The sequence below is a fragment of the Ceratotherium simum genome, chromosome 24 (genome assembly GCF_057802395.1).
Source record: "Ceratotherium simum simum isolate JZ-2026a chromosome 24, ASM5780239v1, whole genome shotgun sequence".
NCBI lineage: Eukaryota > Metazoa > Chordata > Mammalia > Perissodactyla > Rhinocerotidae > Ceratotherium > Ceratotherium simum.
In genome coordinates this window covers 30180151-30205372 of record NC_141923.1, presented here as the reverse complement: position 1 = coordinate 30205372, position 25222 = coordinate 30180151, and the positions used below count along the sequence as shown (strand labels likewise).

At 51.9% G+C, this 25222-nt stretch overlaps 1 protein-coding gene across 1 annotated transcript in view; it reads left to right on the top strand.

Annotated features, from left to right (window-relative positions):
* The window catches only part of PAPLN (papilin, proteoglycan like sulfated glycoprotein), a 42524-nt gene that overhangs the window by 6870 nt on the left and 10432 nt on the right, over positions 1-25222 (top strand). Inside the window, exons 2-19 of the mRNA XM_014784380.2 lie at positions 7574-7689; positions 8615-8675; positions 9009-9111; positions 10764-10894; positions 11751-11874; positions 12357-12437; positions 12525-12697; positions 12804-12927; positions 13341-13467; positions 14457-14664; positions 15216-15398; positions 15610-15751; positions 20408-20488; positions 20687-20942; positions 22050-22170; positions 22517-22655; positions 23711-24188; positions 24987-25124. Of these exons, the coding sequence (XP_014639866.2) occupies positions 7574-7689; positions 8615-8675; positions 9009-9111; positions 10764-10894; positions 11751-11874; positions 12357-12437; positions 12525-12697; positions 12804-12927; positions 13341-13467; positions 14457-14664; positions 15216-15398; positions 15610-15751; positions 20408-20488; positions 20687-20942; positions 22050-22170; positions 22517-22655; positions 23711-24188; positions 24987-25124 (2786 nt within the window). The remainder of the gene's footprint in view (positions 1-7573; positions 7690-8614; positions 8676-9008; positions 9112-10763; positions 10895-11750; positions 11875-12356; positions 12438-12524; positions 12698-12803; positions 12928-13340; positions 13468-14456; positions 14665-15215; positions 15399-15609; positions 15752-20407; positions 20489-20686; positions 20943-22049; positions 22171-22516; positions 22656-23710; positions 24189-24986; positions 25125-25222) is intronic.

The window sequence follows — 25222 nt, the reverse complement described above, 5'->3', positions numbered from 1 at the left end:
CCCATCTTCCTCTTATATGGGACACCGCCACAGCATGGCCTGACAAGTGGTGCATTGGTGCGCACCCGGGATCCGAACCTGCGAACCCTGGGCTGCCGAAGCGGAGCACGCACACTTAACTGCTACGCCACTGGGCTGGCCCCTAAGCTAGCTTTTATTTACTAAAGATTAATCCTAAATCATGTGAACCTGAAAAGCATTTAAGTTAGTTTTATTATGTTTCTGAGATTTAGGAATACTTAATTTATAAGTGCTTAATTTCAAGCCAATTAAATAGAGCTTTTTACAAATCAATTCTAGCAATACCACCTGGAGATAGAAAAATATCACATCTCTATAACATACATACATAAATAGACATACATACATACATAGACACATAGACATAGCTTTCATTTTAAACTTTTAGCCATGTGTCAGGTACAAAACTCAAAAGAATAGTTGGAGCCAAATTGTATTTCTGGCAGAAGGACTGAGGTAAGGTTACTTGTTCAGATGGCCAAAGTCTTTTATTAAAGATTTTTATCTGCATGCTGTGAGAATCCTTTTAGAGCTGTTTTTGGAGTCATTTTGTCTATTATCAAAAGTCTAGACAATTGCTATTTAAAATTTTCCTTCTATGGGGCCGGCCCTGTGGCGTAGCAGGTAAGTGCAGGCGCTCTGCTGCTGGCTGCCCAGGTTCGGATCCCGGGCGTGCACCGACGCACCGCTTGTCAGGCCATGCTGTGGCGGTGTCCCATATAAAGTGGAGGAAGATAGGCATGGATGTTAGCTCGGGGCTGATCTTTCTCACACACACACACACAAAATAATTTTCCTTCTAGTCATTTATTTCCTCCAGTTAACTTAGAAGTAGGAGTTAGGGACTTGGCATTTGAATTCTTAGAGGGTCTGATTTTTTTTTTTTTAATTGAGGTAACATTGGTTTATAACATTATATAAATTTCAGGTGTACATCATTATAATTCAATTTCTGTGTAGACTACATCATAGTCACCACCCAAAGACTAATTACCATCCGTCACTGTACACATACGCCCTATCACCCCTTCCGCCCTCCCCCCACTGCCCTTCCCCTCTGGTGACCACCAATCTAATCTCTGTATCTGTGTGTGTGTTTGTTGTTGTTTTTATTTTCTAATTATGAGTGAAATCATATGGTGTTTGACTTTCTCTGTCTAACTTATTTCGCTTAGCATAATACCCTCAAGGTTCATCCACGTTGTTGCAAATGGCAAGATTTCACCTTTTTTATAGCTGAGGAGTATTCCATTGTGTATATATACCACATCTTCTTTATCCATTCATCCATTGCTGGGCACTTAGGCTGTTTCCAAGGCTTGACTATTGTGAATAAGGCTGCAATAAACATAGGGGTGCAAAATAAATATCTTAACACATTCGTGTTTTCACGTTCATTGGATAAATACCCAGAAGTGGAATCGCTGGATCATATGGTAGTTCTATTCTTAATTTTTTTAAGGAATCTCCGTACTGTTTTCCGTCGTGTCTCCACCAGTTTGCATTCCCACCAGCAGTGTATGAGAGTTCCCTTTTCTCCACATTCTCTCCAACACTTGTTATTTCTTGTCTTGTTAATTATAGCCTGTCTGAGGGATGTGAGGTGATATCTCATGGTAGTTTTGATTTGCATTTCCCTAATAATTAGTGATGCTGAATATCTTTTCATGTGCCTGTTGGCCATCTGTATATCTTCTTTGGAAAAATATCTGTTCAGATCCTTTGCCCATTTTTTAAATTGGGTTGATTGTTTCTTTGTTGTTGAATTGTTAGAGTTCTTTATATATTTTGGGTATTAATCCCTTATCAGATATACAGTTTGCAAATATCTTCTCCGAATTGTTAGGTCATCTTTTCATTTTGTTGATGGTTTCTTTTGCTGTGCAGAAGCTTTTTAGTTTGATGTAGTACTATTTGTTTGCTTTATGTTTCTCTTGCCTGGTGAGACATGGTATTCAAAAAGATGCTGCTAAGACCAATGTCGAAGAGTGTACTGCTTATGTTTTCTTCTAGAAATTTTATAGTTTCTTACATTCAAGTCTTTAATCCATTTGGAGTTAATTTTTTGTGTGTGGTATAAGATAATGGTCTACTTCCATTCTTTTGCATGTGGCTGTCCAATTTTCCCAACACAATTTATTGAAGAGACTTTCCTTTCCCCATTGTATATTCTTGGCTCCCTTGTCAAAAATTAGCTGTCCACAGATGTGTAGGTTTATTTCTGGGCTCTCGATTCTGTTCCATTGATTCATGTGTCTGTTTTTGTGCCAATACCATGCTGTTTTGATTACTATAGATTTGTAGTATATTTTGAAATCAAGAAGTATGATACCTCCAGCTTTGTTCTTTTTTCTCAGGATTCCTTTGGCTATTCAGGGTCTTTTGTTGTTCCATATAAATTTTAGGATTCTTTGTTCTATTTCTGTGAAAAATGTTGTTGGGATTTTGATAGGGATTGCATTGAATCTGCAGAGTGCTTTAGGAAATATGGACATTTTAACTATGTTAGTTCTTCCAATTCATGAGCATGGAATATCTTTCCATTTCTTTGTGTCTTCTTCGATTTCTTTCAACAATGTTTTATAGTTTCCAATGTATAGGTCTTTCACCTTTTTGGTTAAATTTATTCCTAGGTATTTTATTCTTTTTATTGTGATTGTAAATGAGACTGTATTCTTAATTTCTCTTTCTGCTATTTTGTTGTTAGTGTACAGAAACGCAACTGATTTTTGTATGTTGCTTTTGTATCCTGCAACTTTACTGTATTCATTTATTATTTCTAATAGTTTTCAGGTAGATTCCTTAGGGTTTTCTATATATAAAATCATGTTATCTGCAAATAGTGACAGTTTCACTTCTTCCTTTCCAATGTATGTCCCTTTTATTTCTTTTTCTTGCCTGATTGCTCTGGCTAGGACTTCCAATACTATGTTAAATAAGAGTGGTGACAGTGGGCATCCTTGTCTGGTTCCTGTTCTTAAAGAGATAGCTTTCAGTTTTTTACCATTGAGTATAATGTTAGCTGTGGGTTTGTCATATATAGCCTTTATTATATTGAGGTACTTTCCTTCTATACCCATTTTAGTCAGAGTTTTTATCATAAATAGATGCTATATCTTGTCAAAAGCTTTCTCTGCATCTTGTTAGATGATCATGTGATTTTTATTCTTCATTTTGTTAATGTGGTATATCACATTGATTGGTTTGTGGATGTTGAAGCATCCCTGCATCTTAGAGGGTCTAATTTTAAAGAGGCAGGTTTTCACAAAGGGGAAGAGAGGAAGATGGCATTAGGGGCATAGCCTGGGCACAAGATGGCTGCTGGGGCAGAGTCTGAGACAAAGGAGTCTGGGAAGACAATATGGTGCCTGAGACAAAGAAGAAGGGGGAGGGGAACATGAGGTTTCAGAAGCCATTTTGTTCTCCCTCACTTTTTCAGTTGTTTTGGCAATTTAGACAAGGTATCTTGTAGTGAGGTGATTTTAGAGCTTTGTGCGGCTCCAGAAGCCTCCAGGTTCCAACTAAAACAGACATAACATTTGTTTTGCTAGTTTTGTTTTCCAATTTTGTTTAGCTAGTTTGGGGAGATCAGAAGTTCCTCATAAGGCCATTGCAATTCCAGACTGCTTTTGATCTGTTTGGCCCACTTAGTTAAAAATGCACATACAGGGGGCCCAAAGTTCTTAAACATAAACCCAGCGTCCCTGAAGGAGGGTTTCCCTCAGAACATTTAAAGATTTTATTTATTTTATTTTTCCCCCCAAAGCCCCAGTGGATAGTTGTGTGTCATAGCTGCACATCCTTCTAGTTGCTGTATGTGGGACTCGGCCTCAGGATGAACGGAGAAGTGGTGCCTCGATGCGCACCCGGGATCCGAACCCGGGCCGCCAGCATCGCAGCGCGCGCACTTAACCACCAAGCCACAGGGCCGGCCCTCCCTCAGAACATTTAGATGAGTGGGATCCCACTTTGAAATTTCGTCTGAAAACCTGAGAAAGCTTGCTAGAGTCCTAGTCGTGATCCCCGAAGGAATCGGAAAACAAAAGAAAAGTTGCTGGATTCCTAGCCCTGATTCCAAAAGGAATCTGAAAACAAAGGAAAAACACCTGGATTTTCAACAAGCCTGAGCCCCAAAAGGAACTGTGCTACCTTCGGAAAATAACTGAGTACTCACCAAGGACGACACCTTGAACTCAAGAACAGAGCCTTGAACCGGGAGGAAAAAGTCCCTCTCTGGAGAGGACAAAGCTTATCCTAATCCTGAGTGAAGTTGGAAAGCTCAGGACACAAAGGGAGCAGAGCTTGAAATCCAAGAAGCCACTCACCAAACTCAAAGCAAGCAGCAACTCACAGAAGCAGTGAGCACAAGGGGCTCAGTGTGGGTACCTCACTCAATTCTGGGGGTCGCCATCTCTTGGGGGGCCGCCTCCTTTGGATCTCACTTTTCTGACACCATATATGTTTACTTAAAAAGCAAATTAGCCTGTTATTTTACCTCAAAATGAGTTTATTCCAGTATAGGCAAAAGAATTGCAATTCAGGATCTGCATGCTATGGCAAACCACAGGCAAATCCAGTAAACAAAGGAGAGGAGCTGCTTTTAGAGAGAGAAAAGGGGAATAGGGAGGGGCTGTTCTAAGTGAAAGTCCATTGGGGAAAATAGCAGTTCAGGGTGGCAATGGCTTCTCATTGGCTGAGCTGCAGCATTTCTCATTGGCTGGGCTGTTGCCAGGTGGGAGAGAAATCTTCCTTCAGTGGTAAAGTAGTTTTACTTCTTGTGGAGGATGCAAGGGGACCTCTCTTCCCATTTGGTGTACTGGAGATGTGTGCCAGAGCATGAGAGCTCCCCCTACAGGCCTTCCCTACTCTAATTTAGTCAAAGTTTCTTTTATTAATTTCCACATGGACAGGGCAGGCTCTAGGATCTGGCAGACTAGTTCCCTCAATCCCGCCTGCTGGTGGCCCCAGGCAAGTAGATGACTGCCTCACAGGTGCTGGGTGTGTGAGGCAAGGGGGTGTTTCTAAGGCCCAGTACTTAGAGGGCTGTGTTTAGGCCAGTCCTTCCTCCACTTCATCCTGCCGGCCACAAGGTAGCTGGGTGGCAGGGGTGCCCCTTGTTGCCTTGCCAACACCCGTAAGCCCAGCCCAGTCCCAGGGAAGGGTGGATTGGGGAGGCCCAGGTCACTGTGCTTCAGGAGCTGAGACTGACATCGAGACAGGCCATAGTCAGAGGGTAATTAGTAACCACGCTAGGGCTGGCAGGACGAGAAAGCAACAGTCCCTATGGGCCACTTCCAGAATTCTTATAATGTGATGAGGCTGTGTGTGTGCACATGGTGGGGGGGTGGGGTACTGTTCGTCCCTGGGAAGTCACCCTCCACCCCTGATGCTCACTATCTTCTCTTTTAAAATACGAACTTGATCCAAGTACATTTCAATTTAAATTTCATTGGAAGAGCACTTTGATAGTCTGGTTCACTGGTTTTTGAAAGCTTGGCGATTTTGTCCCCGTTAGAACTGAAGGTGTAGATGATTTGAAGAGTGAAAGCTAAGACCTTTGGTCTGGCAGGCCCTTCCCTCTTGGTTTTGTGTGTGGTTCAGCAAATTTAGCTGGCTTTGTTCCAATTCAGGGTTCTGGCTCTATTATAAAACAAGGGTACTAGCTGCCTGGCACCAGGGGTGTTAGAAATGAGCTCTGAGTAACCTATGGGTGCATAAGCCTCCATCCTCACCTGAGACCCTGTGAGGGTACAGGAGGCTCACAGCAGGAGGAGGATCTTGCTTTTCCACATTAGGACTTGAGTTCTTTCTCTGGAAAATGGGAGCGATGTTTTTCCTAGAGATTCTTATGTGGTGATGCCCTAACATAAAGTCCCTTGCCAGCAACAGGACATATTTCCAGTGCACCCTCCACCTCCTGGCAAAACTGCAAAGTCAAGCCGAACAGCTGTCCAGCTCATCTAGTGTTAGGACTCATCCAGTGTCTCATTTGATCGCCCCAGTGAGGCAGGTGGGAACATAGCCCAGCGTGAGAGCAGAGGCCCGGGGTGAAGCTGACCTGCTGTTGTGTCCACTTGTTCTGTGGCTCCCTCTCTCTCCACCTCACTTTTCTTATCCATGCACTGGGTCTGTCAGGTTGTTCTGATGATTAAATGAGATGACATGTGTGTAGCGTGTGGAGTTCTGATGCCGTGCAGAGTGTCAGATCTTTCTGGTGAGAAACTATCCATTAGGATTATATTCCTGTTACAGAGTCCCAAATAACAGTCCTTCAACAAGAGAGCCTTGATCCCTCTCTCACATAAACACCTAGAGATCCGAAGTCCAGGGATGTTCAGTCTCACAAAGTCTTCCAGGCTCTAGGGTCGTTCTATCTTGGCCTCACTGTTGAAGCCTCTATTCCCAAGTTACCTCATAGTCTAGAAGGATGCTCCAACTCTAGCCATCACATCCACTTTCCAGCCTGCAGGAAGGAGTACAGGAGGAAGAAGAAGGACAAATGCACAGGCAAGCTATCTCTTAAGGAGATTACTAGATGCTGCTGCCCAACATATCTCATTGATGAGAACTTAGTGATGTAGCCACAGATAGCTGCAAGAAGTCTGGGAAATGAATTTTGGGGAAGGCACCCAGGTACCCAGCTAAGAGTCAAGGGTTCTCTCACAATGGGAGAAGAGGAGGATGGATACTGGGGGATTCCTGGGATTCCACAGATTGGCAGGAACCCCCGGCCCACCACACACATACAGAGGATTAGATTAAGTTCCTCTGCTGTGGCTTCTCCACTCTAGACCCTAGTGAAGCATAGCACTGCCCGTGGGCGACATTCCCTGGGCAGATGGAGCCCTACCTACCGTCCTGCCTTTTATATCTCCCTCCTGGAAGGGCGCACTCTGCTGATCCACGGGCTCCCAGGCAGGGGTATGTTTGCAGACATCTCGATTCTCAGACCAGACTCTGCATAGGCTGGGGGATATCATTGTCAGGGGAGAAATTCTCTGCCCCCAGCTTGGTGGTTTCCCCACTGTGCCTGGCAAATAGGAGCTGCTGGTGGTGGCTACTTTGACAGATGAGAGAACCACGGCTGAGCGAGGTTAGGTGATTGGCCCCGAGTCACACAGCTCCTAAGCGAGGAGCAGAGTGGGATCCCCTCATCTGACCCCTCATCATCTGCTGTGCCTCTGTCCTATGTTGCTTCCTTTTTCTTTTAGAGTCCCTACATCAGTGGCAACCCCCATATGCCTGAGCCCTTGCACTGCCTCTGGCTGTAGGGTTCCACCCCCAGGTGGCCCCTGAAATTCCAGACTTTTCCTGGCTGCCTCCCCGCTTTCGCCCTCCAGGCTTGGCTCTCAGCTGCTTATGGTGAAAGCTGGCCAGTTCTGTAAATGAGTATGTTCAGGGTGCCTGGCGGTATTGCCAAGTCCTGAAGGGTTGGCTCTAGCAGAGAGAATCCCAGGCTCCTTTTAGGCAGGGGGCCCTCGGGTGAGCCTCTGAGTGCCCTGGGGGGACTCTGAGTGCTGACTCCCGCTCCTGAGCCTGTCTTCTCCTCCAGGCTCCCCAGGTGAGGTGGCGGAGTGACACCTGGGGCCCCTGGGGCAGCTGGAGCCCCTGCAGCCGGACCTGCGGAGGGGGCGTCAGCTTCCAGGAGCGCCCCTGCTACTCCCAGAGGTAGGGGAGGCTGGAATGGGCCTACTCATTAAAAGAGGCTGTGAGGGAGTCTGCTGGGTCCTGGACTAGGTGTCCAGGGCCAGCACCGGGCCCCACGGCCAGAGCCCACCACACAATAGATTCATTCTGGGCACAGCATGGATGGAGTATTTGAAATCAAGTTATTTCCCACATACATATACTCTGATTTCCACAATCTGCCTCATTTCGGATGAGCTGGAGCCACGCCTGCTTCATGCACCCCTGGGTCTCTAGCTCCTAATGCAGAGCCTGGCATGTGGCAGGTGCTGTAAATTCTTGTTGAACTAATTAATAATCTTCAACAATGCCAAACCTGTGCGGTTTCCCTACCCGCAGCCACTTTGTCAAGCATAGATGTTTCCCACTTCAAGTGACTTATTAAGCACCGACTGTGTGCCCTGCACTCTGACAGGTGCTATAGGGAGGTGGGCACAAAAGGAGGGGCGATGGCACCTTGCCTGCTAGTTGGTTTAACTCACTGTTCCTGAGAACCTGTGTGAAGAGGAAGAGAGATGAGCTATTATTCTAAGCACCTTACACTCATTTACTCCTTAAATGGCAGAATAACCTTACCAGGTGGATATATATTGTGTCTTTATCTCCAAGGGCAGAGTTTGGGTCTTCTCTGGAAATTTGCTTTCAGAGGTAGAGCAGCCCCAAGTTGGACAAACTGCTGGATAGTTAGGATTCTGAGTCTCATTTCTCCCAAGTATAACATGGGGCTCACCGCACCTACCGGAGGGAACTGATGTGGGCAGGCACCCCCTCCTCACCTTGTGCCCTTCTGGCCCCACTTTGCCCACAGGAGCCCCACAGAAGCTGGGGGGCCTGCGGGAGAGCCCAGGAGTGTTGGGGGGGGTTGGGTCGTGGGGGTTCGGGTCTTCTCCGTGCCCTTGTCTTGCAGGAGAGATGGGGGCTCCAGCTGTGTGGGCCCGGCCCGCAGCCACCGCACTTGCCGCACGGAGGTAAAGCCCATGGGGGCGGGGTACCAGCTTCCAGGAGCCCCAACATCCAGCCCCAGGGCGCCCTCCCCTGGCTCCAGCCACCCCCACCCAGGCCCCTCGGTTAGCCCGGCCTGGGGGCGCTCCTGCCCTTTCCTCACCCGGCACCTGCAGGGAGAGGCTCCCCTGGGCAGCCCAAAGTCCCCGCACCTGGAGGGGGGTGCACGGCAGCCCTGGGGGCCCACTCTGCCTCCAGGAACTCAGCCAGTGCTGGGAGGAGGGGAACGGGACCCTGACTGGGTAGGGAGACCCCAGTGGTGGACCCACTCCCCACTCTCCTACCCCTCCGCCCCGCAGAGCTGCCCCGAGGGCGCCCGGGACTTCAGGGCTGAGCAGTGCGCCGAGTTCGACGGCCGCGAGTTCCAGGGCAGGCGGTACAGGTGGCTGCCCTACCACCGGGGTAAGCGGACACGCTGCTTTCGCTACCCTGGTCCCCATCGCTTTGGAATCTCTTTTATACACTGATTTTTCATCTCACAATTCTTATTACCATACTGTAGACACTCTGCCAAATACGTTAAAAAAAAAAATCACCAGTGCCCCCAGCACGTGCCCGTGGCAACACAACACTGGGGGTGATTTTTTGGTCTTTCCGTCCTTTTATCAGTCTGTATACATTTCAAACAAAGCCATGGCCTTGTCTATGCCATTGGAGCCCCGTTTTGTTTGGCCTGCGCCCCTCAGCGTTGCTCCGTTGCGCAGAGGCGCGGGGAGGGGGCGCGGGGAAGGGGGCCGCCAGGTTTGCGCAAACGGCAGGACCGGCTGCAGGGACTCCGCAGAGCGAGGGCCCTGTACTCAGGGTCTCTGGGGCCGGGGGCATGCTCTGGGCGACTTTGAGGAGGGTGTAGGTCGTTAGTTTTTAGAGCAATACAGTTCAAGAAAGAAACACTCACTTGTATGTAATTAAAACGTTTTAGATGAGTCAGAAGGTACCTTAGGATTATCCTTCTGAGTGTTAGTTTTCCCTGCTCCCAGCAAATGACTCCTGGAAACTCTGGCACTCTGGATTCCAAATCAATGAGCATTTATAGCCTGTGTGTGCTGTGCGGTGGGGAGGGGGTCTTGGCAGAGGGGGTGGCCCCAGTGGGGCCCTGTGGCATTCATACCTCCTCCTGGATCCTGAGGTGAGCATATGTTGAAAATAATTTAAGTATATCCTTATTACAGAAAAATTGGAACATGGAGGAAGCATTAAAAAGAGTAGTAGAGGAATGCCTTCTTTGTTGTGGAGATTATTACAACACTGTTAGCACTTCTGGGCTGTTTAAACAATTTGTGTATAATATTTAGATAAAAAATTAAAACAAGAACAAAATGACCTTAACCCCGCCTCTTTCATGGCATCACTGCTAGCATTTCATTCTAGCCTTTTTCACATTTTCTCTCTATGTTTACATGTTTGTAATTATTACATAGTTCCATTTTGCATTTTGTTATCTATATCCCACATAACTATACGGTCTTCATAATCTTTTTTTTTTTTTTTTTTTAAAGATTTTATTTATTTTATTTTTTCCCCCCAAAGCCCCAGTGGGTAGTTGTATGTCGTAGCTGCACATCCTTCTAGTTGCTGTATGCGGGACTCGGCCTCAGGATGAACGGAGAAGTGGTGCCTCGATGCGCACCCGGGATCCGAACCCGGGCCACCAGCATCGCAGCGCGCGCACTTAACCACCAAGCCACAGGGCCGGCCCTTCATAATCATTTTTAACAGCATAGTCAACATGTATAATAATCTATTGATAGATAATTTAAAGAGTAGATGATTAACACTCGGGCTATTATAAAGAATGCTGAGATAGACCTCTTCAAGTGTCTAGCTTTTTCCTTATTTTGGGATTTTTCTTCATCTTGATCCCCAGAGATGCAGCAGTTTCGTGGAGAACGTCCAGTCTCCCTGAGATGGGGCAGGATTCTGAGCTGCTTGGGGGGCTGCTGCAAGGGCTCTCCCCCAGCCATTCGTATGCTTCTGGCCCCTGCCCACGCTTCACCGTTGCTAGGATAGGCTGACCCTCTCTGGGGATCTAACTTGCCCCCTTTTGCCTGCCCCAGCCCCAAACAAGTGTGAACTGAACTGCATTCCTGAGGGGGAGAACTTCTACTACAAGCACAGGGAGGCCGTGGTAGACGGGACGCCCTGTGAGCCTGGCAAACGGGACATCTGTGTGGATGGCAGCTGCCGGGTGAGTTGTCCCCCTACCCACCTGGGAGCTGGCTTGGGGCTTATGCAGGGTGTCTCCCTGTCCCACACCAGCAGGGCCAGTGGCTCTCATGAGCTTGATGTCGTCTCAAGACCAGCTTCTAAGGTGCCTTGCATCACAGATGCCCTATGACCCTCTTATCTTTGCCCTTTGAAAACTCTAGCCCCACAATAAGGGCAACCCCCTGGGTGGCAAGTTACAGAAACCTGACTAAAACTGACTTAAGCAAAAAAAAAAAGGCCATTGAAGTCTGGGCTGGCTGGCTGGCTGCGGGTGCCTGAATGATGCTGCTGGAAATGTCTCTCTCCTGGCCTCTTGGCTCTCCTCTCCTCTCTGGGTCAGCATTGGATCAGGCAGCTTCTTCCTGTGACGTGTGAAGATGGCCACCAGCAGCTCCAGGCATCAGCCGTCCCAGCCAGGCAACTCCCTGGGAAAGGGCACCCCATTCCCAGGAGTTCCATAAACCTGGGGTCACCTCTGACTTGGCTTGGGGCTCCCCCTGGACCACTCTCTTTGAGCAAGGTGTACAACCCACTGATATGCCCAAACCCACTGTTGGGGAGCACTATCCAAGTGCTGTGGGAGAGAGGTGGCCCCCAAAGGAAAATCAGGTGTTGTTGCCAGAGAAGGGGAAATGGGTGCTGAGGGGGCAAAAGAGCTGGCCTGTCAGGCACAGGCCAGATCCAAGGTTTACTCAGATCAAGGTTTACTATTCACGGCTAATGAACAGTTACTGCTCCTCCCTGACCTGACCTGGCTGGTCCACCAGGGTTCGAGTCCCAGTGTGTCAGGGACTCCCTCTAGTCTCTCCTGTCTGTCGCCCATGTCTGCCTGGCAGGTTGTCGGCTGTGACCACAACCTAGACTCGTCAAAGCAGGAGGACAAGTGTCTGCAGTGTGGGGGTGACGGCACGACCTGCTACCCCATCACAGGCACCTTTGATGCCAATGACCTCAGCAGAGGTGGGGTCCTCCGGGGGTCCACAGGCAGTTGACACAAGGGTCTGTTGCTTGTCCCTTCCTTGCCTGTCTTCCGCTCTGGCTGCATCACCCTCATGCCACTGAGAGGCTCTGATCTGGCACTCAGCTCATGCCTCAGGGTGGAGGCCGAACACTTTCACAGGAGCCCATGGACTATGCTGGTTAGGACCCACTTATCCAGTCTCATCTCTTACTGCTGCCACCTGGATGCCCTCCTCAGCCCTTCCCCCATTGTCCCCATCTGTCCCCTCCCCCTCTCAGTCAGTTTGGGTGCCCAAGCCTGCCCACCCCTCTGGCCTGTGTAAAGCTGTTTCCTCCTCCAGGAACATCTTCCCCAGGCAGCCAGCCCTGCCTGTGTCCTACTTGCCCTTCCCTGACCCCATCTGTGCTGCTGGGCACTTAGCATCCTCAGGGCCAGCTCCTTCCTGTGGCTTGGGTGGTCCCAGAGTTTCTCTGCCCCTCAGGCTACAACCAGATCCTCATAGTTCCCGTGGGGGCCACTAGCATCCGCATCGAGGAGGCGGCCGCCAGCAGGAATTTCCTGGGTGAGAGCACAGTTGGGCAGGCGCGAGTTCGGGGTGCGGCCGGCGGCGGGTCCTGCCCCTGCCGCTGACTGGGGCTCCCTCCGACAGCGGTGAGGAACGTCCGCGGGCAGTACTACCTCAACGGGCACTGGACCGTCGAGGGCGCTCGGGCCCTGCCGGTGGCCAGCACCCTCCTGCACTACGAGCGCGGCGCCGAAGGGGACCTGGCGCCGGAGCGGCTGCACGCACGCGGCCCCACCTCGGAGCCCCTGGTCATCGAGGTGAGCGCGGCGGCCTGGAGACGGCCTCTGGGCCAGTGGGGGGCGCCTGGGCCCCAGGAGGCCGTGGGGCGAGGCGAGCAGGCCCCACCTGGACCTTCCTGCGCAGCTCATCAGCCAGGAGCCCAGCCCTGGCGTGCGCTACGAGTATCACCTGCCTCTGGGCGCCCCGCGGCCCGGCTTCAGCTGGAGTCACGGCTCCTGGAACGACTGCAGCGCCGACTGTGGCGCAGGTGAGGGGACCTGGGGTGGCTCAAGCTTTCTCAAGGCTCCAGCCCTAGGGGGAGGTGGACTAGCGGGTGAGACAGCTGCGTGTCATGGGGGTCACCTTGGGGAAACTCAGGGGTTGGGGAACGCTGTGAAGGGCTCCCACCTAAGCTAAGAGAAGCAGAGGGGGCTTTCCGGAGGCCGGGGCATTTCACAGGAGTCGGTACTCTATTGGCAGCGGAGGCCAGGCCTAGAGCCAGTGACCGTGTCACAGCAGGGCTGCATCACTCACGGCTAAAACTCTCCCAGCATCAGTTTCCTCAAATCATTTGAGACTTAATCAAGATGACACTTGGGACGTGTCCAGATGGTGCGGGGCCCAGAGTATGTCTGGTGAATGTTCACTGACTGGCTGCCTGTGGTGGCCTGGCCTCTGCAGGTCACCAGTCCCGCCTGGTGTTCTGCACCATTGACAATGAGGCCTACCCTGACCACATGTGCCAGCACCAGCCGCGGCCAGCTGACCACCGTCCCTGCAACCCTCAGCCCTGCCTGCAGACCAAGCGGTGAGGCCTTTGCCAGCCCCCTCCACCCAGGCCAGGGCCCAAGCATTTGGGTGGGAAGGGAGCAAGGTCCCTAGGCTGCTTTAGGTGTGGAGCAAAGAGGTTGGGTGGCCCAGGGCTCCCCACAGCTGTGGTTGGAGTGGCGAGGAGGCAAGGGTGGGCCCTGAGCGTGAGGCCAAGGGCTATACTGTCCACCCTCGTGTGCCCACACAGTGACCAGACTGTCCAGGCTGGTGGCAGGAGGGCTGGGGAAGGTACTGGATGCCCTGTCTGTCTGAGCCGGCAGGGAGCTTGGCTTGGCAGAGGCCAAGCTGTGGGCCAGGGATTGGGCCAAAGGGCCTGTGGGCATTGGCAATGCCTTTGTTCATGCACAAAAGACGTCTTACCTGTATGAGCCCAGAGTGTGGCACCTTGCTGGGGCCCAGCGTGTGTGCGGGAAAAGGTAATCTGCAGGCTACAGGCTCCCTGCAGGGCTGGTGCAGTCCTTCTACCCTCCTGGCCTAGGTGGCAGCTGGTCTCGCGGGATGGTGGTGGGCTTGGCTTTGCACGGTGCCATGGGGGCTGCCCTTTCCTCCGGGTCCCTGTGTCCCAGGGCCAAGCAGGGCCACTCCACACATGGGTGAGCATGGCCGCTCTGGGAGATGCCCCAGCTAAGGTCAGACCTGGAGGTGATGGAGTCTGGCTGGGGGTGATAGGGCACCTGGTGAGAAGGAGAAAGGAGGATGCAGGTGAGGACAGGAAAGCTGAGAGGGAGGCCGTCAGGCTCCGTGTTGCAGGGGACCAGCACACGGTGATGGGAGATAGCGAGCAGGGCCCGAGTCTTGGCCTTTGTGCAGAGCTCTTCGCCCCTTACCTGCACAGGCCCAGATGTTCAGAGGATGGGTTGGGGGGGGTCTCCAGCCCACTCCGGTATGTGAGAGCTGGTGCCCCCTCGGGCCTGGGCTCCAGCCCCTGCTCCTGGGCCAGCCTCACAGATTCCTGCTCCCTGCCAGCTGGAAGACAGGGCCCTGGGCGCCCTGCTCAGCCTCCTGCGGAGGCGGCTCCCAGTCCCGTTCTGTCTACTGCGTCTCGTCCAATGGGGCTGGCATCCAGGAGGCTGCCAAGGAGGCTGAGTGTGCAGGCCTGCCTGGGAAGCCCCCTACCACACAGGCTTGCAACCTGCAGCGCTGTGCAGCCTGGAGCATGGAGCCCTGGGGAGAGGTGAGGCCCCTGTCCGGACAGGATGGGGCGGAGATCAGGAGCTGGGTCTTGGGCCTGGGGCAGTGGCAGGACAGGGCTGGGTGCTTGTCCTCTGCTGTGGAGACAGATCCTGGGAGTAGAGTGACCTGCTAGGTCGTCTTGGGAACTAGGAGCAGGTGCTTGGACTCCTCCTCTGGTGCTCTTTCTCCTCGAGGATCCCAGGCAGGGTGGGAAAGGCTTGACCTTGGCATGAAGAAGAAGCCAGGTGCATTGTATGGGGGCGAGGGAGGAGCTGGCACTGCCTGGGGCTGCTGGTTACTGTTTCCAGCACCTACATGTGATCAAGTTGCAAAAGAGGGGATGTGGAAAATGCACCTCAGCCTGGTGTCAGCAGCCATGGTTCAGGCTGTGTGACCTCAAGAGAATGACTCAGCCTCTCTGGGCCTGGGAGCTGGACATGGGCAGTAGGGTGCTGTCCATGCTTCATGCCAGGCTGGTGGGCCTCCAGCTGTCGACCTGGCATGGAGCCTCTGGGCAAGGACAAGCTCCTGCTGACAGCCTTGTCTTTACAGTGCTCTGTCAGCTGCGGTGCTGGGGTCCGGAGGCGGAGCGTCACTTGCCGAGGTGACGAAGGGTCTCTGCTCCATGCCACAGCGTGCTCCTTGGAGGACCGGCCCCCACTCACTGAGCCCTGTGTGCATGACGACTGTGCCCCCCTTGATGACCAGGCCTGGCGAATAGGCGCCTGGGGTCTCGTGAGTAATTGCTACCCCCCCAGACCTGCTGCCAATCCTGATCCCTCAGGTCTCTGACAGGTGGATGCCCATGTCCCATCCTTGGGTCTGACGTGCGTTACCAGGTGCCTCCCCACCCCAGCCCTTGTGGGCGCCCTCCCTCACCACCAGCCTCAGCACCTCTCTCCTTATGCATGCGTTTCTCTCCTCCATCCCCATCCCGCGGGCCCAGTGCTCCAAGAGCTGCAGCTCCGGCATGCGCAGGCGCCAGGTCGTCTGTGCCATTGGGCCGCCTGGCCGCTGCAGAAGCCTGCAGCTGTCCCAGCCTGCGGATGTGGAGCCCTGTAACACGCAGCCCTGCCATCTTCCTCCGGGTAAGGACAGGAGGGGCAGGGCGGAGCCTGGCCTGACCTCTTCTGCACTACAAACCTCACCAGCACCTCCTGCCTCTGGGTGTTTGCCTGTAATGTGTGAGCACTGGGACCGCTCTTCTCTTGCATCTCTGTTTACCGAAGCCTTTGCCACCCAAAGAGTCCAACTCTGCAACCTCACGAGCCAGCCTTGTTTCCTCTGTCAGAGGCAGCATCCCTTACCCTACCCCCCATGGCTCATTGTAACCACTGTCACCCTCCGGTTGCTTTCCTTGTACTGCAGTGGTTGTATATGACTTCTACTAGCTATAAGCTTCTTGAGGGCTGAGTCCCTGACTTCCTTATTCCTGTTTATACTGCCACAGAACTTAGTTAGCACGCAGTAGGCACTCAGTAAATGTTTGTTGAATGACTGAGTGAGTGCAGAGGAGGGAGGTGGTCCAGGAAAGACTGTCCTCACGTGCTGCTTCTGCCTCTGTCTTTGCCCTTCCCCTCACCCCAATGCCCACTGCAAAAGAAGTAGTCCTAGGCATGAGGGGCCGCAGGAGCAAGGGCACCGAGGCCAGCACTTACTTGGTGTGAGGATGTGATATGGAGGAAGGGTGAGGGTTGGGGCTGAGCTGGGGGAGGTGGTGGGTGAGGGGGTGGCCTTCTGACACTGCGGAGAGGTGTGTTTGGCCCTGACGTGCTGATGATGGGGGCCTGTGAGCCATGAAGGGGAGTGGTAGGATTCCAGTGAAGACACATGGCATGGTGGCTAAGAGCCTGTGGCCTGGAGTCACCAGCTAACCTGGGTTCAGATCTCCACTCTGTTGCTGACCGACCGTGGGGCCCGGGGCAGTGCTTCTCCTCTGATTCTCGGTGTGCCCTTCTGTACAATGGGTTGATGAGTGACTTCCAGGCTCATGGTGAGTCACTTGCACAGTGCTCAAACACACAGCGCTGGATAAGCAAAGGGTCTGAAGTAGTGGTGGTAAGGCCATGAGGGGGCCCCTGGGGTCCCTCAGCCTGGGCCTCGCCCTTGGGGTGCAAGAGCCAGAGGATCCTCAGGCTCCCATGGGTCCAGCTCCCTGGAGCCACTCAGTATCCCAGGGCCTTGGACGCCTTCCTGGAAGAAGTGGCCCTGTGCCGGCCCCAGAGACTGGTAGGATTCACATAAATAGAAAGGAAGGAAACGTAAAGAGAGTTTCAGGCCAGGCTGAATTGTAAAAGGAAAAACCTTGATTGCTATTTTTATAATTATAAAAATAATGTATGTTCATTGTGGAAAATTTGGAGAAATTAGAAAAGTAGAAGAGAGAGAGAGACTTAAATTGCCCTTGACCTCATCCATTGGTGGGATTCATCTTTAGTGTATTTGCTGTGTGTGTGTGTGTGTGTGTGTGCTTTTGTATCTGCTTTTTCCCCTTAATGCCATTTGGTGTGTGAACATTTTCTAGTCTCATGATTTCTGGGGGCTCCACAGAAGTCTGTGATGGGTGAGAATTTAGAATTTCTGGTGTTTTTGGTACCTAATGCTGTAGTGCATAATGCGTCTGCCCAGGTGGAGGGGCTGGGGGTCCGACGAGGAGGCTCCCTGAGGGGTGGGCCGAGTGGACACAGGGGACTCACCACGGCAACTTCTGCGTCCTCCTCCTCCCAGGTTCTAGAGCAGTGCTTGTCAGTCAAAGTAGAATGCAAGCCACATGTGTCATTTAGAATTTTCTAAGAACTGCCTTAAAAAAGTAAAAAGAAACAAGTGAATTTATATATAATAACATATTTTATTTAACCTAATAAAATATTTTTAACATATAATTGACAAAAATTACTAATGGGATATTTTACATTCTTTTTTTTCACAAGATTTTTTTTTGAATTAAATCTTCAAAATCCAACGTATAGTTTACGTTTACAGCGCATCTCAGCTCAGATGCTAAAATTTCACTGGCATACTTGATCTGTATTTAGAGTTCGTAAAATGTACAGTTGAGAAAGGAGATTCACATACATACAGTTGTTCCAGACATACTGGAGCGTTTTCCAACAAATGAATCAAGTGGCAGTTTTTAAATTTAAAATTAATTCTAATTAAATAAAATTTAAAACTCAGTTTCTCAGTCACTCTGGCCACATTTCAAGTGTTCATAGCTCTGAGGCCAGTAGGGTCCCCAGAACTGGCCCTCAGCCCAGGGTGGGGATGATCTTATCAGCAGACAGGAGGTCTGTCTGGGGGTGGTGCTCTTAGTGTTGGGCCGGATGCTGGAGGGCCTCCGGCTTCCGATTAAATTTGTGTAATAGGCCCTGGGGAGCCACTGAAAGTTTTGGAGGGAGACACCATGAAAGCTGTTGAGGAAGACAGATTTGGCACCTGCCTGAGGGTCAGACGGAAGTGGAGGCAGTTGGGAGGAGGAGCCTGGTGGGGAGCAGGCTGCAGAAATCCAAGTGCTAGAAAGAGCCATGGAAATGAAGGGACAGGCTCTGGCCCAGCAGAGCCTGATGCCCAGAGGGTATGTGGGAGGGGGCCTGGGGCTCTGAGTTAAGCCCAAGAAGATGGAAGGGAAGAGTCCCAGGAAGGGAAGCCAGAGGCAGGATGGGCATGGCAGAAAGGTGCCTTTCAAGTTGAAGTGACAGAGGGACAGCAGGCAGAAATTCTCAGGCTGGCTGGGGACTGTGAACTCAGGGCCCAAAGAATGTTGGGAGATGACAGAACTGGGGAGAGAATTTGAATCAGCCTTATCCAAGGTTTTGGCCTGAGTGGGATAGGCAGTAAAATGGAAACAAAGATTTTACCAATTATCTGGTAGTCTTCCAACCCTAAATAATTATAGTTTAATATTCCCTGGGGACTGGCAAGATGTAGTCCATATGGGAATGGAATTTGCACTTATTTTTTCTAACTTCATTCCATTATGTAGTAATACGCTTATGGTGAAAAATTTGAAAACCACTAACAAATAGAAGGAAGGGAACTCCCTCCCATACCTCCACACATGAAGCACTCAGAAACTTTCACTGTGAGCATTTTGGGGTGTGTCTTGCAAATCGTCTTTTATGCAGCATAAAAAAAAATCCTATTGTCCTAATTTTCTCTACTCAGCCTTTTGCATTTTTATCTCAAACACTTTATGATGAAATTTTTTTGTCTTTTCTTTCCTTGCTGAGGAAGATTAGCTCTGAGCTAACATCTGTGCCAATCTTCCTCTATTTTGTATGTGGGTTGCTGCCACAGCACGGCTGATGAGTGGTGTATGTTTGCACCCAGGAACTGAACCTGGGCGGCCGAAGCGGAGTTTGCCGAACTTAACCACTACGCCATGGGGCTGGCCCCAAAAATCTTTTTAATAACTTTGAGGTGGTTAAATATCATATACCATAAAATTCACCCATTCTAATGGTACAATTTATGATTTTTAGTAAGTTCACCAAGTTGGACAACAAGATGATGAAAAATTTTAAATATATAGAAAAATTGAAGAACTGTATCCTGAGCTGCCATGTACTCACCATCTAAATTCTACAATTGATATTTTGTTATATTTGCAGTTTCGTTATCTACTCTTTCATTCCTTTATTTATCAGTCCAATTGTTTGTATTATGGAGCTTTTTTATTGAGATGAAATTCACATAACATAGAGCTAACCATTTTGAAGTGTACAATTTGGTATATTCACAATGTTGTACAACCACCAGCCCTCCTCTAGTTTCAAAGTTTCCATTAAGGAGTCACTCCCCGTTAACACTAACTGCCTTCCCTGGGAACCTGATCTGCTTTCTGTGTCTATGGATGTTTTTGAGGTTCATCCAAGTTGTAGCATGCATCAGCACTTCATTCCTTTTTATGGCTGAATAACATTCTGTTATATGGATATACCACAATTTTTTTGTCCATTCATCTCTTGATAGACATTTGGGTTTCCACCTTCCGGCTATAATGAATAATACTGCTGTAAACATTCATGTACAGGTTTCTGTGTGGACATATGTTTTTGTTTCTCTTGGGTGTGTACCTAGGAGTGGAATTGCTTGGCTGTATGGTGATTCTATGTTTGACTTTTTGAGGAACCGCCAAACGGTTTCCACAGTGACTGCACCATTTTACATTCCCACCAGCAATGTACGAGGGTTCCAGTTTGTCCACATGCTCATCAACACTTGTTATTATTTCAGTCTTTTTGATTGGAGCCATCCTAGTGGGTGTGAAGTGGTACCTCACTATGGCTTTGACTTGCATTTTCTTAGTGACCAATGATGTTGAGCATCTTTTCATTTGTTTGTTGGCCGTTTGTTTATCTTCTTTGGGGAAATATCTGTTCAAGTTCTTTGACCATTTTTTTAATTGGACTGTTTGTCTTTTCATCAGTCTAATTAAAAATTTGTGTATCATTTTTTGTTTGATGTAATCGGGATCAAACATAGAGGCTAATTTTATATCTGGCTTTTCTTTTTGCTAAACATGTAACATTAGTATTTTCTCTGTGATTAAAGACTTCTGAAACATGGGAAGGGTGTTTTATGAAATCACAGGTACTGCTCATTTTCACTTCTGTTGTCCTGGGTTCCCCAGGCCCTGCCTGAGCAGTGGGGTGGGAGCAGATGTTGGTCAGGGCTGGCCACCACTCAGGCCCACTCTCTTCCTCCTCTCTGTACCCCTCCCCGACTGCCCTGGATCCCTGCAGAAGTCCCCAGCATGCAGGACATGCACAACAGCCCCCGGGACCCCTGGATGTCTTTGGGCCCTTGGGAGGCCCCCACCTCAGGTGAGAAGCTCAGTGGAAGCCCCCAACCCAGGGCCCTCTTGTCTTTGTGTCCTAGTGGGTGGTGCCTGGAGATGGAGGTTGAGAGTGGGGCTAGTGGTGTAGGGGGGATGGAGAGAAGCAGGTCTGATGTGGACACAGATGGAGGGGGAGGGGCCTGGTGGACACATTAGCTTCTCTTTTGTTTCCTCTTCTTTCTAGAATCTAGAAACCAGTGGTGGGCACCCCAGGAGAGACCCTCAGCCCAGGGTAATCCCAGAAGAGATCCAGACCCCTACCTGCCAGGTCTGGGCTCAGCACCCTCTCTGCAGCAGTCCTTACACCAGCAGCCCCTGTGGTCTGGCTCAGGCCCCCGAGACTGCAGACACAGCCCCTATGGGTGCTGCCCTGATGGCCACACCACATCTCTTGGGCCAGAGTGGCAAGGCTGCCCTGGGGCCTCTTGTCAGCAGAGCAGGTAGGTGCCCAGACAGCCTTGTCCTCCTCACCAGCTCAGAGAGGGAAGGCGGGGTGGGGGCGGGGCGGGGCGCTGATTGTACAACCTTGAGGACTTGCTGCTTCCTCTTGCCGAGTTTCCTAATGTGCTGAGTGGGGGTAGAAATCCCTGCTCTCTCTGCAGAAGCCTGTTGAGGTGTAACCTGAGGCTCTGAGAAGGCACATAGGGTATGATTCTAGCTCTCAGATCCAAACCAGGCTCAGGGAACCCAGTGTCAAGGCTGGAAAAGGCCGACCAACTTTCTTCAATTCCTAATAATCCCACCCGCTTCAGCCTTGGAGAGGGGCTGAGCCATCCGAGCTCCCCAGATGCCCTCCGTGTGGCTCTCCTCCTCTCCATGGCCTGCCCTGAACTTGTCCCAGCATGTGCCCACTCCCTCAGGGGCTGGGGTGCTAAGGGCTCAGACTTTGGGGCCAGCAGCCTGGGGGTGATTCCCAGCTCAGCCACTTTCCAGCTGTGTGCTGGGTGGCTTGGGGCAAGTTATTTGGGGGTCTGGATTCTCTCTGATCTTGGCTTCCTCTGCTGAGAATTAAGAACAATGACAGCCACTGGCTAGGGTTACTGTGAGGATGAAACGAATCACATGGTGCTTCACACATAGAATATGCGTCGACACATTCCCTCTTTCGCCTTCCTTCCCAACACCTGGTTGTTGGAGGTGAAATAAGTGGTGGGCTCCTTTGACACCCTTTTCTGCCCCATCTCCCATCTGCTGCTCTTTTGTAGAAACTCCCTAGGAACCTGATATGTGGGCAGGCTCAAGTGAACTTCCCCCTCCGTGGTTTTGTGGTGGGATGTGTGCATTGAGGATCTGTCAATTGTTAGGGGCACAGTTCTGCTTACTGTGTCACTGTTACCCTCCCTGGTAGCCACTAAGTGGTCACTAGATGTGGGCAGAGACCAGGGTACCCCAAATGGTATGCCCTGCACACAGGGACACGCCACCTGGTCAGCCCCCAGCTCAGGGAGGCTCAGCACCTGGGTCCTGGGATGCTGGCGGCTCAGGGTCCCCGGAAGGGTGGGGATCAGGGCCGCGTGGTGAGGGGAGGCTGTGTGATGTCTGTCTAGGTACGGGTGCTGCCCTGATGGGGTGTCTGTGGCTGAGGGGCCCCATCAGGCTGGCTGCACAAGGTCTTATGGCAGTAACAGCACCAAGAACAGGCTGGGGTCGAGAGCAGTGACTTCCACAGTAAGTATCTGGTTCATGTGAGGGGGCAGGAGTCCAATGCCCTGGGTCTGCTCAATGCCACTGTGACCCAGGCTCTTTGCAGCTTTGGCTTTGGAGAAGAGAGGTACCTGAAGCCTACTGGCCTGGGCCATCCTCTTGAGGGCTCAGGGCTTCAGAGATGGGCCTGGGCTGGGGCTTGGGGGCTCATCCGACATTCTCTTGGCCTCTGATCTCCCTGGGCTGGGGTTATGCCCTGTGGGCTTATAATTCTGTGCCTCCCTCTTCCTGCCATCCTCCCCCAGGCAGCCCAGAGTCCCCCAAGAGTCAGACCTATTCCCAACTTCCCAACCCTGGGCTTCCTCCCCAGGCTCCCAGGGCCCACCAGCCCCAGGCCCAGCAGAATGAGCCCAGTGAGTGCCGGGGCTCCCAGTTTGGCTGTTGCTATGACAACGTGGCCTCGGCAGCTGGCCCCCTTGGGGAAGGCTGTGTGGGTCAGCCCAGCTATGGTGAGTGGATGCCCCTACTCATCCTTCCTGGTGGGTGGGCTCTGGTCCCACTGTGCCCCCCAACCCGAGGCAAAGACCTTCCTATTAGCTCAGTTATTCATTCATTTGTTCCACAAATGTTTATTGATCACCTACTGGGTGACAGGCCAGAGAACAGTGCCAGATTGTTCTTTTTCCAACAGTTTGCACTCGAAGCCTCTGGCTGCTTGTGGGAGTTGGGGAGGGTTGTAGGTGAGGATCCTATGAGGAAGGAAGGCCTATCCGGCCCCCTGGGGGCTCAGCCTCTTCCAGAGGGAGAGATGGTGCGGAGTGGTCAGTGCTGGGATGGGCAGGGGTGTCCCCACTCTGCCTGGGATGAGTCCTGGAGGGAGGTCATTGAGGCTGGACCACGGGATACATGGGTGGAGCTGCCAGGGGCCATTACAGGGAGGCTGAAAGCCAGACTGGAGCTGGTGGTCGGGGTCTGCAGGAGGCTGGGTACCTGGATGGGCTTTAAGTAGGGGCCATCGTGGTTATATCTGCATGTGGAGAGGTGGAACAGGCTGTGCTGGGGAGGAGGGCTGTTAGAACAGGCAGGCTGGGGGCTGGAGGTGGGTTCAGAGGCTGGCACAGTGCCCTGAGAACAGGAGCAGGCCCCTCGCTGGGCATCTGCACAGGCCCAGGAGCTCAGGGTTGGGTCAAGGTCAAGCCTTTGGGTTGCTCTGTGCATGCACTCCATGGGGAGGGTGGGGCACGAGGAAGCAAGCCCAGGGACCTCCTGGCCCTGACCTCCTGGAGGGCTCTAGTTCTCTTGGGGGAGGTGTACAGGGCTGATTCCAGAGGCTGCTGTGGCCCCCGCCTGGGGCAGGTCTGGGCAGTGAACAGATTCTGCCCCCAGGGCCAGGTCAGGGGCCCAGGCAGGGGTGTAGACATGCTCCATAAACTGGGAATGGCCTTGCTCCTAAGTCTCTGAGGCTGAAGGGATGGTGGGTGCTTCTCAGCAGGGCTCCATTGGGCAGCATTTGAAGCTTTATTACTGGGCACTTTGGTGACATGGATCCTCCCTGTCCCCTTAGCATACCCCGTGCAGTGCCTGCTGCCCAGTGCCCATGGCTCCTGCACAGACTGGGCCGCCCGCTGGTACTTCATCGCCTCCGTGGGCCAGTGTAACCGCTTCTGGTATGGTGGCTGCCACGGCAATGCCAATAACTTTGCCTCGGAGGAGGAGTGCATGAGCAGCTGCCGGACGCCGCAACTTGGGCCTCGCCGACTCGAGCCTGGGGCCTCTGGCCAGAGCACCCACAGAGATGGTGGCGGCAGCAGTCCTGGACGCCGGCAGGAGGCTAGCCAGCACAGGACGGGGGCCACAGTCCAGAGAAAGCCCTTGCCTTCTGGTGGCCTCTGGTGGCGAGACCAAGAGCCTGGTCGGGGGGAGGCCCACCACACCCAGGCCTTTGGAGAACGGCCCTGGGGCCAGGAGCTTGGGCTCAGTGCCCCTGGACTGGGTGGAGATGCTGGGCGGCCAGTGCAACCCCCCCACAGCTCCTCCTACAGGTGAGGCCCACCTTCCCCAGGTAGGAGAATAGGGCACCCAGCCCAGGGGCTGAGCCTATTGGAACTAAAACTTTGAGGTCAGCCAGCCCTCCCTCCCCATCCCTTACCTTGAATCCTCCAAACAGCCCTGTCTGGAGGGCCTTGTTACCTTCATTCTACGATAGGGAAGCTCAGGCTTCAGAGACGTGAGACTCACTTGAGGTCAGGTGGCCAGTAGATGGTGGCACCTGGATTCTCGATCAGATCTCACCAGTATACCCTGGGCCTGTGTAGCTGGAAAAGTTTATAGGCTTTGTGACCTTTGGCAAGTCACCCAACTTCTCCAAGCCTCAGTTTCTTGATCTGTAAAATGGTAATATTATCCCATAGGTTTGCTGTGGGTTCCAGTCGTTATTACTCTTGGGTCTGTGTCCTATTAATGAGAGATTTGGGAAGATTAAAAACAAAATAAACAAGCTAAAACTTTAAATTCCAGGGAGGCCAGGCATGTGGTTTAGCTCCCACACGAGTCTGGTGTGTGCTGCCTCTCCCAGCCTCTCCATGCCCTGGGCTTTGTGCCTACCCTGCTGCTGTTGCAGGAGCAGGTTGAGGTAGCAAAGCCTGGGTGTATGGTGGGGAGGTTGGGGAGGGCGGATTCCTGAGTCCATGGGCTTCTGGAGCTTGGCCTCCCATGGGACCCTCAGGCAAGTGCCTGCCACAGGATGGGCACCAAGCTATCCAGTGGGCACACTGATGAAGGGGTGGTCCCTGGTCCTGGCACTTGCCGGTAGGGCAGATCCTCACCTCCCACCTTTCTAGGATCAGCTTGGCAGGCTCAGAGCCCTCCTTGGTGCAGGCAGCCCTGGGGCAGTTGGTACGGCTCTTCTGCCCAGATGACACCTCCCTGGACCCCCAGGCCCAGTGGCAGAAAGACGGGGGACCCATCTCTTCTGACAGGTGTGCAACAATCCTCCCGCTGAGGCAGCCCCTTTGATCTCCCCTGGGATGGGAGGGTGAGTGTGGGGCTATGGTCTCTGGCAGGAGCACTGGGGGCT